The 15,945-nt window shown below is 35.5% G+C and overlaps 1 protein-coding gene across 3 annotated transcripts in view; it reads right to left on the bottom strand.

Annotated features, from left to right (window-relative positions):
- SLC4A10 (solute carrier family 4 member 10) overlaps positions 1-15,945 on the bottom strand; it is a 229,346-nt gene that overhangs the window by 10,511 nt on the left and 202,890 nt on the right. For all 3 annotated transcript variants that reach the window (XM_062199976.1, XM_062199985.1, XM_062199980.1), the window contains 2 exons: positions 10,248-10,421; positions 9,271-9,393 (listed from right to left, as the gene is read on the bottom strand). In XM_062199976.1, the coding sequence (XP_062055960.1) occupies positions 9,271-9,393; positions 10,248-10,421 (297 nt within the window). The remainder of the gene's footprint in view (positions 1-9,270; positions 9,394-10,247; positions 10,422-15,945) is intronic.

The raw sequence follows: 15,945 nt of genomic DNA, 5'->3' as shown, positions 1-15,945 counted from the left end.
TATTAGATTAGGGACATAGAGCAACAGTTCTCAAACTTCCTTTTACTTTAAAATCACATGGTAAGCTTGTTAAAAATGCAGATGATTGGACCTCAGCCTCAGAGGTTCTGATCCAGTAAATTTGTACTAGAGAGGGCACAACAATTTATATTTCTAACAAGTCTCCAGATGATGTTGACTATGTTGGTCTATTATCCACAATTTGAGAACCATTGCTCTAGATTAGAAAGAGATGGTCGAAGATTATCTTCGTATATGAATCAAATTACCAAAGTATCCTGAGCAAAAAAAAAATGAATAAACAAACAAACAAAAAACCAAGCTGCAGGCATCACAATACCTGACTTCAAAGCATATTACAAAGTTATAGTAATTAAAACAGCTTGGTACTGGCATAAAAACTGATACAAAGATGAATGAAACAGATTGGAGAGACCAAAAATGAATCCACATACATACAACCAACTGATTTTTGACATAAGAGCTCAGACCATACAGTGTATTGGAGATAATTTCTTCACCAAATGGTGCTGGCAAAACTGGATGTATATATGTAGAACAATGAAATTAGATCCATACTTCTCACCATATACAAAAATCAACTCAAGATGGATCAAAGACCTAAATATAAGATCTGAAACTATGAAGTTTCTGGAAGACAATATAGGAAAAACACTCTAAGACATTGGTATAGGGGATGACTTCTTGGACAGGACCCCAAAAGCACAGGCAACGAAAGCAAAATCAACCTCAGAACCTTTTACAAAGCAAAGGAAATGAGTGAAGAGTGAAGAGAAATCCAATAAAATAGGAAAAATATTTACACACCACCTATCAGACAGAGGATTAACATTTTGAATATATCAGCAACTTAAAACACTCAACATCAAAGAAACAACCAATCCAGCTGAGAAATGGGAAAAGGACTCAATAGATAGTTCTCAAAAGAAGGAATACGAATAGCCAACAAATATATGAAAAAATACCCTAAATCACTAACCACCAGAGAAATGCATATCCAAACCACAATAAGATATCATCTCGTCCCTCTCAGAATGGCTAAACTCCAAAACACAGAGAATAACAAATGCTGAGGAGGGGCCGGCGCCGTGGCTCAACAGGCTAATCCTCTGCCTTGTGGCGCCAGCACACCGGGTTCTAGTCCCAGTTGGGGCACCGATCCTGTCCCGGTTGCCCCTCTTCCAGGCCAGCTCTCTGCTATGGCCCGGGAGTGCAGTGGAGGATGGCCCAAGTCCTTGGGCCCTGCACCGGCATGGGAGACCAGGATAAGCACCTGGCTCCTGCCATCGGATCAGCACGGTGCGCCGGCAGCAGCGGCCATTGGAGGGTGAACCAACGGCAAAAGGAAGGCCTTTCTCTCTCTCTCACTATGCACTCTGCCTGTCAAAAAAAAAAAAAAAAATGCTGAGGAGGATGTGGACAAAGAACACTTATATATTGTTGACGGGAATGTAAATTACTGCAGCCACTGGGTAAATAACACTGCATAGGTTTCTTTAAAAACTAGAAATAGACCTGCCATATGATCCAGCAATCCCACTACTGCGTATATATCCAAAAGACTTGAACACAATGTATCAGAGATAACTAGACCACCATGGTTATAACAGCACAGTTCACAATAGCCAAAATCTGGAACCAACCATGCATTATCAGATGAATGAATGTGTAAAGAAAATGTGATATAAATACACAATGGAATATTATTCAGCTATAAAAAAGAATGAAATTCTACCATTTTCAGCTAAATGGACATAACTGGAGGACATCATATTAAGTGAAATAAGCTGGACCCAGAAAGACAAATACTGTATATTCTCTGTTATTTGTGGGAGCTAAAATTTAAACAAACAAAAAAAAGAAAGAAATGTCAGTGTATATCAGTATTGCTGCAAATATAGTTTTGTAAAACTTTGTTTTGCAACTTTCATCAAATCAGTGGTTAAGACTGATATACTACTATAGTTTTGATGATATGTGATTACTTTAAAATTTACAGTATATGGGTGAAATGGTCATTTTCCATTCAATTATTGTTTATAGCCATTGTCTATATTCCCACTAAACTAGGACCTTTTTGCTTTTTACTTGTTAAACTTCTTATTTGATGAAGTATTAGGTCTTTTTACTGTACTGTAAATTTAAAATATGTCATCTTAAAAACCAAAAAAAAAAAAAAAAAAAGAAAAGGAGAAGAGGAAGGGAGGGAGGGAGGCAGAGAAAATCCTTATGGTCTTAGGATTGTATCTACAAATAACATTGAATCTGTTAAAAACTTTTTAAAAATTAAAATAAAAAACACACCAATGTGAATTGGTGGAGAAGGAAGCAGAGTAAATGGACTCCTCTTAGATATATCTCAGGCCTTTTATTTTACGCTTCAAATTTCTTCTTAAAATGACAATATGGCACCCTTACCCAAAGTGGAATGCTTTATATATTCATATACACACTTCTTTATAGGTAAAAAAAAAATTTAATTTGAGAAGCAGAAAGGGTGGGGTTAGGAGCATCTGCTCGTTCACTCCTCAAATACCATGTAGATACCAGGAATCCATTTACTGAGCCATCAACTGCTGCCTCCCAGGATCTGGCTGGAAAGAGTCAGAAGCTACAGCCAGGTGTTAAATCCAGGTATTTGGATGTGGGAACAAGCGTCTCAACCACTAGGTCGAATGCCTGCTTCATATAAAACATTTTAAAACTTCATGTATGAAATGAAGATAATCTTACAGCTACTAAACTGAAATGTCCTACTTTAGTTTTCAAATAATGTTGTCATCTAACTTTTTCCATGCACTAAAAAAAGAAAGTTATCTATAGTTCTCATTTAAAGCAATTCTCTTCATATGGGTCAATTAGCATTGTTTGAGTACAAAGAATTATTTAAGGCTGTTTAAAATTGTTAGAATTATTGACTCTAACTCCAGAAATAGAATTTTATCATGTAAAGACATAAAGAAATGGGTGGCCTCCTGCCCTAATGGGAACTGATGAGAGAAAATAGGTATAAGCCTCCTTCCTTATTTCAGGGCTTCAAAGAGCTAAACTGGCCTAAACCAACTTAACCAGCTTAACCTAAATCAGCTGGCCTAAACTCACTTTGGTCCCGCTGGCCTAAACCAGCTGCCAGAGAAATATGACCGTAGGTGGCATTGTTATTCCTACAAGGCAAGGCTGTTCTTCAGGTCTCCAATACTTAGCCCTGCACTGCCACACTCCACTAATGGCATGCGTCTGTTACAACTTTGCAGTCTAGGAACTATCTCTGTTCTCTTTCTTTGCTGTTCTTCAAGGAAAATTCTTCTTTTAGGGGCTGTCATGTGTATTTTATTACCTGTGTATAATGCATGTTCTCCTTGTCATTTGGCAGGAGTTATCAGAACTAATTCAAGGTGAGTAGACAATATCAGTGGTTTGAAATTGTCCATTGAAGCATTTAAGAAGAACTAATCTACATACTAGAATTAGGTATGCCTTAAATGTTGAAATCTTTACCTAATATATACTAAACTGATCTTCTGTATACAAAGAGAATTGAAAATGAATCTTTACATGAATGGAAAGGGAAAGGGAGCGGGAAAGGGGAGGGTTGCGGGCGGGAGGGAAGTTATGGGAGGGGGGAAGCCATTGTAACCCATAAGCTATACTTTGGAAATTTATATTCATTAAATAAAAGTTTAATAAAAAAAAAGAATTAGGTATGCCTTGCAAAAGGGCTAGTAATGATGTATGAAATACAATACATATATCTATTAACTTAGCTATACATTGCAGTGGCCATGGATAAAGCACATGTATCCTTGCAGGTATAAAAGGTTATTTTTTTCTATAGGAGAAGTAAGCTTAACACACACGTAGAGACAAAGAGAAGCCAAGAAGCCATTTAGCCATCAGCATTTGACCTCAAAGGCTGTATAAGTAAAATTAAGATACAAGCAAAATCTGGTCTTTCCTTAGTTGTCCATGGAAAAAGTAAGCCTAGTAAACAGTATTTTTTCTGGGCATTTTAGAATAAACTGTCAAGAAGTCAGACAGAAAGGTTTAATAAATATAAAAGTTAAAAAAAAATTCCAAAGAACTTGATGAGATGAACAGTGCTGTCAATATTTAGGTTACCCTGCAGCAGAAAATGAAGCCTCAAGATTTAATCGAACAGGGAAAAAAAAAAGAAAGAAAGAATTGGACCAAATCTTTGTGAACAATTCTGTTTTTTCTTCAGATGATTTTCCACTTTTCTCTCAAATTGCTTTCAATAATTATTTTGCACTCTGTGGCTTGTTAGCATGCGTGGGCTTTATACTAGTCATAATTCTATCCAAACAAAAACTCATCACCTCTAAAGATAGCATTTCCAAGCCATGCTTATCTGAAGAGAAGGGTGGCAGAGCAGCCGTTGCCTTAAGTGCCAGAAGGAAGCTGGGTGGGCCCCAGAGTGGGGATGGAGGGCCGGCTACATCCCAGGCAGCACTGTGAGGAAGCCAAAAAGTGAGACTTTATGGGGGTGGGGGCAATCAAATCAGGCACTAGCCATCATGACAGACACAACCTATGTCATCACAGTCACACAGGAAGGGAGACAGAGTGAGAGCAACAGAGAGAATGAGAACAAAGCCAGCTGGGTGTCCACCACAGAAGTATCCTAAAATGAGTTCCATTCAGGGCTTCGTTTACACAGCATCCATCAAAAGTATGCTGAGTTCTACAGCATGGTGAATATGTTAAAGGGAAGATGATCAAAGTTTACTCAAGAGTATTTGAGGGGTTTTGTCACTGTGGTGATAGAAATATTTATACTGTGACTTAAATGCCACCTTTTAATTAAAATAGTCAAAGTGTTTTCCAAATACAAAGTAAATAAAGGACATTTTTAATGCTATAACCAGTAAAGGGCAGGGCAACTGAGGCTTAGAAAAATGAATCTCTTCAGTAGCACTTAAACATTTACTGAGCATGTATTATGTGCTAAGCACATAGTGGATTAGGAGAACAATCTAGGAGCTATTAATAAATCCATTCAACTAATAAGTATTAAGCACTATATACAAGAGATATTCTGTTAGACATTGAGATACAACAATGAAAGGGAATCTATACAACCCACTCTCGGAGGATATGAGAAATTACCATGAAAAGAACAGGAGCAGATGTTGTAGAAAGGAAGGAATTCTAGCTGGGAGGAAACAAGTGGACTGAGTACAAAAGGTAGAAGCAGATATGTTCACATGATAGTGAACAGCTAGTCTGGTTGGAGCCAGGCCTGTGTTGAGTAGAAGTGGAAAAATGAAATTGGAGTCACATTCTGGTGTTTTGATAAATAAGGTATTATATATAAATTACATTGTGAATCTGAATTGCACATGTATTTTGTGATAGTGTAAAAATTACAATTCACTTATGTATTTATACATAACTTTGAAAAATAATACATTATTTATTAGAAGTATTTCTTATGATTTCCAACACATAGAAGTGCCAATAGATGAAAACTCAAAGGGAAAAATTGGAGGTGGGACATGGAGGGTCCATGTGGAATTCATATAAACAAACGCAACATCATTTCATCAGAATATTTGATTCTGTATCCGTAATTATAGAAATTATTATTAATACAAAAATTCTGACAGAGTAATGTATATAGAAGATTGTATTCTAGAGATTCAAATTTTATGGCTTTAGGAAAGGATTTACTCAAACTTTAGCATGTGTCAGAATCACCTGGCAGTCTCATTAACACATTGATGGCCCCCCATCCTCAGAGTGAGTCAATGGGTCTGGAGTGGGGCCCAAGAATTTGCATTCTAACAAGTTGCCAGGCGCTGGTTGGCTAATGCAGCAGAAGTTCTAGAGCCATAATTAGGAAAATCACTACTTGGGGAAGAAGAATATAATTGTGCCACAGTAGGATTCAGTTAGAAATGACATTTGTCTGTGTAATAATTAGGCCATGCTTCCCAAACCCACAACAAATCCTGTCCTTTATTTGCAGTAAGATATCCTCTGTAATTTGTTTAATTGCACTTCTTTTTAGATTGCTTTCTGCGTTTTCTTGGCCTTTTCTGTGGTTTGGCTTTACGCAGATCACAAGACCCCACTTGTTCTCTTTCTGTTTTCTCCTATAGTGTCTATGTTAGAATGAATCCTCAGGAAACAAGAAGTATCAACAGCATGATCATTTTCACAGAACTGAATTTCTAGGATTGGTCTAACATTAACCCCTTTGTCCCCCTGCTCAAGAGCAAACATTCTGCTGGGATTTTCTTGTTTCAACAGTAGTCCTTTTGTCAAATGTGTGCAATGTCCCAGAGAATATTTAAGTGAGAAGAAAGGCATGTTGGTGCTCGGAGCACATTTGGACATCCAGAATTTGATTCTGCAGTCTTCCCTTTACACAGAGCAATGTGCAAAATGTCAGGGTTCCAATATTCATTTCTACCCTGATTATAATCCTTTCTTTCTAAAAACCGAAGCATATGCATATGCATATGCATGAAGTACATGAAAATTTGGAACAGAAGCTCTGCGACCTTGGACTGGCCTGTGTAGCTATTTATTCTGCTTAACTCATTATTGAATTTTAAGGTCAAATGAATGTTTTCTCAGTGCCATAAGACCAGAAATGGGCTACTGATAGGAAAACCCTGGAGAATAAAGGGACAAGCTTGTAACTATCATCAAAGAGACAAAAGGTGAGCTCACTTCACATTCGAGTCTCAGGGAGTGGATGCATAACTGCTATTTACCATCTTGCCAGATCATGATCAAAGTGACTCAATTAATTTGAGTAATTGCAGAAATGCAACATTTCCGGAGAACTTGTCTGTTTACCACCTTAATACAGATTCTCCTGAAAGACTGGGCCTTGGTGTAAGATACCAAAAGAGGATCACATTTCTTAGTGGATTCCATAAGCCTCAAAATAAGATATTGAGATTTGGGCAACCAACTTCCAATCAGGGATATAAGTTTTAGTGTACTCTTTCCTAAATCTTTTTACTCTCTTTACTGGTCAGACTGTCTTAACACTAATTCCAAACTAGAAAGTAAAACCTTTAAACCTCCCATTTTCTCTCCAGTTTGATGGAGAATTATCTATTGTTGTACCAGTCAAAACATATTCAATGATTAATTATGGATTATTTCTTGACTGTATTAACGGTTTTCTTGTTTCTTTCATGTACTTTCATGTACACATGAAAGTTTCATCATATTAATCCATTTGAGATATAAAGAATATGTAAACCTGCCTGGTGAATGTATTGCAAGGCACTTTTCATACTTGGATCTGAGAGATTAAGCTGTAAAATTGCCCCAGTGAATCTTTAATCTATGTGTGTATCCTTTCAGAAAGTAAGTTGTAACAAATGTAGTAATATTTAGCTACTTCTAAAATATGTACCATCATAATCAGAAAATAGTAAACATTCATTGGACTACAGTGAGATAAAGTACAAAAAAGTTAGAAGCTCATTTCATAGGATCTCTACCCTAAGAGATTAATAAAAGACACATGGCACACATACATGTAAATTACATAATATGCATTTATAGGAGAGTGCTTTTGAGCAATGAGGATGAAAAATTAAAAACTAATGATTTCCATAAACTTACTCTCTATGTCATGCACAAATAAAAGGAGAATCTGAAATTTCCTTTGAATTATATTCTAGAAAATATTAAACAACATTATAGATTATATATCATTTTTTATCTTGTGATATTCTAAGAACAGGAATGTTTCATAGAATCAGTAAGTCCTATGACAAATGCCATAGAAAAGATGATTACATGGCTGGAGAGGTTGCTAGTCTATTCCACCAGAATAATTTTTACTGTATGGATAATTTAAGGCTTCAGAATTTCTATAGTCTTATATCCATTTTACTTAAATTTAATTTGTGCCGAATCTGTCATATTTTTCTTAAATAGTGTTTGTGGATAACAGCAATTACTAGGAAGGACCCTAGCAAGTAAAGACTATCAAAATTTCCTAGTCAAAATATTATTTTTAAAAAATCTCTAATCAAAATAAGAATATTATATATCAAATTCAGAAAAAAATAAAAGACTAAGAATAAACTTATAATACAATAGTTTAATGTTACATTAATATTGCTAGAAGCATGACTCTATGTATGCCTTGTATAACATTTAAGGAAATTAAAAATATTCATACAGGATTCAGATACATCAGCATGATCAACTTCTACATGAGAAAATCCAGTGTCTATAATGGGATATAATGGAAAAGTAAAGGAATTGCCATTCACATATCATGTAGCCATGCTAGTAGAAAGAGAGTAGAAACCTCATTAGATTTTGTTACCTAATCTGACCTCACTAAATGAGTAAAATCTAGGACCTCTGAAACACTTGGCAATGAATTCCCAAAAAGTCAGAGAGAAAGATATCCATGGTTTGAGAAAATGCTCTGAAGATAGGAAACTGAATGAAATAGAAACATGAAAAATAGAATAATGTACAACTGTAACCAAGTATTTTCTTTCAGTTTCATTTCTATTCACATGAAAACTTTATTTTGATATTTTATAATCGATGGACTCAATCTGCTAAATGTTGAACAAAGCTTTCTTTTTATTTACTATGTTCTTTACAGCTTTTATACACTTAAGAATGTTATGATTAAACACCCTTCAATATGAATTCAGCCTTATATACAAACTTCATATAAGTTATTAAAATTATGATAAATTGTTTTAACATACGAAACTAAAGAGTTGATATATCAGTAGTCCCTGAAAGTAATTAAATCTCAAGGGTTTTTCAGTTACTCAATCTTAAGTCACTTTGAAAGCAAATCTGATCAACATTTTTCCCTCTTAGGCATTTCATCTATTTTAAGAATAACTAATTCTTCTTTAGAATTATTAAAACATTGTTCCTAGAAAAATGCTAGCAGTGATAATGCTTCTTTTATTTCTTCTCATATATTCAACCAAAAAGGAATCTCTGCATGACTATTATTTGGAAATAGTTAAGCATCGGCAAGTTTCAGCCTTGATAAGGGGGGTAAATCAGAAAAATAAGGCTTATAATTCAAATGGTAACTATGTACAAAGTATTTTGAAATTTCTCTAGGGTATGCATTCTTCATGTAAAACTTAAATCTTTATGATTTTTAACTCTAAACTTTCAAAGTAGTTCAGCTGTGGTTGTGAGTAATAACTAACTATCTGAAGATTCAATGCACAGTAATTTAGTGAGATACTGATTTTTGCACTGACTTACTTCTTTTTCGGCATCTTCCAGTTTCTTTTTCTTACTCTCTGGCATTAAGTCATCCAACCAGCTGAGTTCCCGTTTGGTAAATAAGAAGTCCATCAACTTTCTTACGAATACCAGGGCTAAAACCTGAAGGAAATTTACAAAAAATAGCTTAAGGTGCAAAAAATAAAAATCAGAGATATTTCCTTTTTTTTTTTTAATGGAAAGAAGCCAGTATAAAGTAAAAGTAAAATCTGAAGATATAAGTATGAAACATTGTATTATATTTTGCTTCCTTCATTTCCTTTTCCTACTGCATCCCTAGAATAATGGTAATATTTTTTTTACTTAATATAGTGCTCATTTAAAAGACCTATTATGGCTTCCTAGATGTAGATTACAAAATGGCATGAAGCGCTCTCATGTTCAATCAGCTTTTAAGATCATTGGTGCTTTCTTCACCCAGCACTTTGTAAAAAAATAAACTTGTGATTTTTCATTACATATGCAAAAACAAAACCTTCTAAAATGTATTTGACTATGTTTCCTTAAATACATGTTGTTATGAGTTCACACTATATTAAATGTAGAAGGTTCTAACCTATGCTGATAATTTTAAAAATTATTTCATCATTCAAATTCACTATAGTTTTTGAAGTATTTGAAAATTAATCAAATTTCATTTTTAAATAACCCTAACTTTTCAGATTTGCCAGTACATCTTTCCAGTTCAATGTGGAAAATTTACATTTTTTTTCTATCCAGCTTCAGTTAGTTCAAACTACTACAAAGATTCAGAATGACGGAGACAAAATTAATGTGAATCCCTGAAATTCATGATATTCTTCAAATCCTATGTTGTTATTAGTTTTAGTGCCAAAGTTTATTCTGTGGTTCCAAATAATTGGTCAAAATGGCTCTATTGTCCCATTTCAGTTCATGTGTTTTCCAAGAGACCAGAAAACCTGTGGAAGAGAAAAAGAGTGACAAAAGTTTCATACCATCATAGGAAAGACGATAGCAGCTCTTGAAACTTTTATTATCCATAAAAGGCCAAGGCAACTCATCTGAATAACTGTGAAGAGATGGACTTTTCGAAGGGGCACATGCCTTAGATATATAAAATCTGGTTGATGTTTTGCAGGCATCCAGAAGAGCTTTATTCTATCAAAGAGCTAAAACATTAAACAGACTAAATTGCTTTTAGGATTAAGACAATAAAAGTAGAATAAGTAGAAATTTATTAATGTACTGTATTATCTCTTCCTAAAAAAAAAGTGAAGGTAGGATTATGGATATTTTCACTATAAAGAAATGTTAAGTGCCCCATAGGTTAAACATATTTACCCTGACTGAATGTTAAACAATGTTCACATGTAACACAAAATTACATAGTACTCCAAACACTTGCATAAATTTTATGTCTATTAACTTTTTTAAAAGAAATCTGCTTATCAAGGTGAAAGGGGAGTAGAAGTTTAATATAGTCCAAAATTTTAAGTTCATACAATATATCTCGATCACACTGAAGTAGACATTTGGACATTAGGATAATGGGATTATTATGATTATACTGTGAAATATTAACATTTCAGTTAATACCCCATTTTACTTGATTATTGATACAGTTTATAGTTTGGAAGAGTTCAAAATAATAAAGCCAATGCTAAATGGTGCTAACTTGGAGTGGCAAAAAATAAAGTCCCCTCCTGGACTCCCATGATCTGTCCTCTTCTCTGTGGGACTAGTTCACCCATTCTTGTGGCTTCAGTTTTCACACAGCTGCTAACCACTCCCAGCTATTTCCCTCTGCCTCACTTCTCTCTCCTGTGCTCCAAACTAGCATCCAGCTGTTGAACAGGATGTTTTGACTTCCTTATTTTGACTATTTTGTTATTTCCTTGATAATTTGATTCCCAGCAAAATTTCTGATGCTGTCTTCACAAACACAAACATCTTTACCATAATAATTTAACCTAGATTATTTGTTAGTAAAGTGTTTTCCAGAGGAAACTTTGTTAACTCATTTTAGTTTCTTGACTAATTTCCTGTCACTGTCAAACTATATATTTTTCAATTTATTAAAACAACTTCCATTCAATCAATGTCATTTTTGTCAGTTCAGTGTTAATTTCTGTATCAATTTTTCTATAAAGATAGTACTATTATTTTTGGGCTATCTAATGTTGTTAGTGTTGAGGCCATTTATATTTAGCAAACCACAATTTCTCAAATCAAATTTTATAAACTAATTTTCACAAGAAGCTTAAATCTTTAGTCACATTTTACTTACTAACCAACGAAGCAAGTTGACTTTATTAATGTGAATCATTTAATTTTTCTCAGGCCAATTTTTGCAGTCTTGATGTTTCCAACAAGAGGTGATTATTTAGACAATAATGGTTTCAAACACTGATAGGCATGCTCAAAACAATTACATTAGATGATATTTCTTAGCTCACTTACATACTTTATTTATTTTTGACAGGCAGAGTTAGTGAGAAAGAGAGAGACAAAGAGAAAGGTCTTCCTTCCATTGGTTCACCCCCCAAATGGCCTCTACAGCCAGCACGTTGAGCTGACTGGAAGAGGAGCAACTGGGACAGAATTCGGTGCCCCAACTGGGACTAGAACCCGGAGTATCGGCGCCGCAGGTGGAGGATTAGCCTAGTGAGCCGCGGTTTCTTAGCTCACTTATAAGAAGACTATAAATAATTCTTATTAAATATTCAAAAGTATTATGCAAAGAGACAAATGTCCATGGAGTCCACATGATACAGTCAAAACATTCTATCTCACTAAAACCTACTGGTACAAATAATAAGAGTCTTAAATTCAACATAACTTATCCTTCCTCTGTGATCTATTTCATGGTACACCTAACCTTTCTTCTACAACAGAATCAAATGTACTTTAGTCCATCCCCTATCAATTCATTTATTCACATTCACTTGTACCTTTCCAAAACATTTATTCACACCTTCTACACAGAGAACTGTGTGTTGAATCCACCCCTGGATTATCTTTCTCCATATAGTCCATGCACAGGCCATTAGGTCTTTTTGTATTTCTACTTTCTAAATAACTTAAAATTAGAAGCCATTAGGCCGGCGCCATGGCTCAATAAGCTAATCCTCCGCCTTGCGGCGCCAGCACACCAGGTTCTAGTCCCGGTCAGGGCGCCAGATTCTGTCACGGTTGCCCCTCTTCCAGGCCAGCTCTCTGCTGTGGCTCGGGAGTGCAGTGGAGGATGGCCCAGGTCCTTGGGCCCTGCACCCCATGGGAGGCCAGAAGAAGCACCTGGTTCCTGTCTTCGGATCAGCGTGGTACGCCGGCCGCAGCGCGCCAGCCGCGGCGGCCATTGGAGGGTGAACCAACGGCAAAGGAAGACCTTTCTCTCTGTCTCTCTCACTGTCCACTCTGCCTGTCAAAAAAAAAAAAATTAAAAAAAAATTAGAAGCCACTAAACAAACAAAACTTGGTGCATGCTGAAGGTGGAGATAGGGAAGAAATAAAATTAAATCCTCTGTTCCATAACTGAATATTTCTGTGTCTGTAGAACCAATTTTTCCTAGCCACCATTTCTCCATTTGTGAAGCTGTTATTGCATAAGTGTACTTCAGTGTGTGGGTGCTTCAATTGTTATTGTTTAAATGGCACATTTGCTTTACTTGGATTCCTGAAGTGTTGGAACGCATTTAGATGTGGTTATATATCTGAATACAGAAACAGCATTCGTGAGAACACAGTGATCTATTTTTTTCTGCCATGTTTTCCAGTGGGAAACCTGGATAAGGTTTTTAATATTGCCCAGCAATCAAATAACAGATTCTTCCACCTATAGGGTAACAAGTTAACATGTTCCTTGAATTGTTGATAGTTAGTACGTTTAAGTAAATAAATTCTGAGTGTTTCATTTGGTTTTGATCATTTCCTAATATCCATATCCCATTTGCCTATCTAGTTAGTTATAAATTTCAAATATTTTCAACTCCCTGCTTGAGCTTACAGGCTCAGAAAATTTCATTAACCTGTTTCTGAGCATGAGAACGTTTGCTGATGCATGACCCAGCATGCTGTGTTATTTATGCTGTTTAAAACTCACTGTACTTACCTCATGGACCTTTAATAATGTTTTCTTCAATTTTCATTTGAAAGATTCACACCCCAAATAATTACAAAACTTGACATTTTTGTTTAATTCTGAGTTTAAAAGCATGTGAGTAGAATTAGTGGGAAAAATATGTTGAAGCCTATCAAAATGATTCTACTTTGCTTCTTAAACTTCTGCTGCTGATTTATGTGAGCCTGGGGCCTAATAATGAATACTTTTCACTCTCAGATGAAAGTAGCACTTGTGGAACTTTTGCCAAAGGCAAAAAGCAACAAAACAAATAAATAAAATCACTTCAGAACTCTTTCCTATCTGCCTTACCCAAGTCAATTCTATCAAAACACACTTTTTATATGTGAAATTTTAAGTGGGCAAATTGAATATAACTTGAGTAAAATTCTAACACAACAGTTCTCAACCATCTCCCTATTCCAAGATAATGCTACCCAAGGTCAGGATCTGTCTACTCTGGGTGTCCCATGATCCCACATTGAGGTTCGCTTCAGCTTTAACATGCAGCACTCAGTACTCGTGTAAGGCCTAGGTGCTGCTGCTTCCCTCCAAGCCAGAGGCTGCTTAGTTGTTCATGCAGACGTGGAGATCCTTGACCAGGGCCGACTCGCTGTGTCACAGAAAAAGCTACAATTATATTTTCTTTTTAATTGACAAAAAACCTGAACTTTACAACAAAAAGTCTCTATTCTTTTTTTTTTTTCCATAAAAGTTAACTGTTCTGGCAACATAATGTTGTTGCAAAACGAGATTATTCCAAGGCAAATTTAAGTAGAAATCTGTATTAGTTTCCTAAGGCTGATATAATCAATTACCACAATTTGTGGTTTTAAAACAATAGAAATGTATTCTCTCACAGTTGTGGAGGGGAGGCTAGAACACTGAAATCAAGATGTTTCCAAGCTACGCCTGCTGTGAAGGGCCCAGGGGAGAAAAATCTTGCATATTCCAGTTCCTGGTGGCTCCTGGCATCCTTGGTTTGTGGCAGCAAAACTCCAGTCTCTTTTTCCGGATTCACCTGGTCTTCTTCCATGGGACTCTCTGTGTCCTCTTTTCTTCTTTTAAGGATCCCAGTCATTAGATTTAGGGCCCACCCTAAGTCCATGATGATCTTATTGTGTGATCTGTATCTAATTACATCTACAGAGCTCCTAATTCCTGATAAGGTCACATTCTGAGGTTCCAGATACATATGAATTTTAAGAGAATACTCACTATTCAACTGAAAGTAGAATCATAAAATAAAAACTACAAGAAGTTTCCAACAACCTCTGTAAAGATGTAGAATACACTATTAGAGATTTTCAAATGTATCCACAAATTCTTTGATACTCTTCTATTCAAGAGATGGAGTGTAATTTCCTTCCTCTTGTCTACAAGCTGGACTTAGTAGTGACTCAGTTCCAACAAATAGAGACTGTAAGTGACTATGCACAATTTTGTGATTGAACTAAAAAGCACTTCTTAATTAATCCCCTCTCTCTCCCTTTCCCTCTCCCCCTCCCTGCTCACGCTGAGGGCATCAGTTTCTATGTCATGGGGATACAGCATAAGTATAAGTATCCTATGAAGAGATCTTGGGACAAAAAACCTGAGGCCTGCTATCAACAACCAGAGAGAGACTACGGCCTCCTGCCCACAGCTGTGTGATGAGCCAGCTTGAAAGTAAATCTTCCAACACTATCAAGCCTTCGGTTGACTGCTGCCCTGTTTCCATTCTGACATCAACCACAAAAGACAGCTAGAGCCAAAACCACTTAGGTAAATGGCTCCCAAATGTGTGACCCCCCATCCCGCCAAAACTGTGAGGTAAGAAAAGTGTGTTGTTCCAATCTACTAAATTGTACATTAATCTTTACAAAGCAATAGAAAGCTAATATAATACACAAAATATTTATCCAATATTTAAAGCAATGCATATGGTTTCTTTATATTTGAAACTGCCTTACCCTATATATCCTTATTTTAAGATTAATTATAAAATAATTTTATAAATACAATTGTTATAATAACAGAAAACAAACATAAAAGAAATAACATCATCTAGGATCTCATTTTTTAACATATTGTTTTTATTTCTCTACCTCCATTTTAATCTTACTCAAGCTCACAGCTTTCTGAACTTATGACTGATATTCCCTCAATTTGTATTATACCACAAATATTTGTATCATGTTACTTTTGTAGTCCTCGTAATTACCAATTTTCAGTGAATATACCATAGATTACTTAATTATTTTACCCTTATTGGTTTAATTGGGTTGTTTCCAAGATTTTAAAGAGTATATATTAGCATGAAAATCTTTGTGGTAAAGGTGTTTTCATTCTCATGGATAGATGTCCATAGACATTATTAGAGTCTCAAAGACTATTAGTATTTGGGTATCTTGAAATATACTGCCATTCATCTTCCACAAGGGCTATAAAATAGAAACCTCTCAGAGGTTTAACAGACTTAGGGTAAATAGAAGTATCCTAAGATTATGAACCCTAGATGCTAGATTCTTTAATTTTTATAACTCTGACAAGTTTCAAGAAATTAAATTGTGGCCTGAAAGTTGTTCCTCAGCTGA

This window comes from Lepus europaeus, chromosome 1, assembly GCF_033115175.1.
Source record: "Lepus europaeus isolate LE1 chromosome 1, mLepTim1.pri, whole genome shotgun sequence".
Taxonomy (NCBI): Eukaryota; Metazoa; Chordata; class Mammalia; order Lagomorpha; family Leporidae; genus Lepus; species Lepus europaeus.
This window is presented reverse-complemented; position numbering and strand designations above follow the sequence as displayed.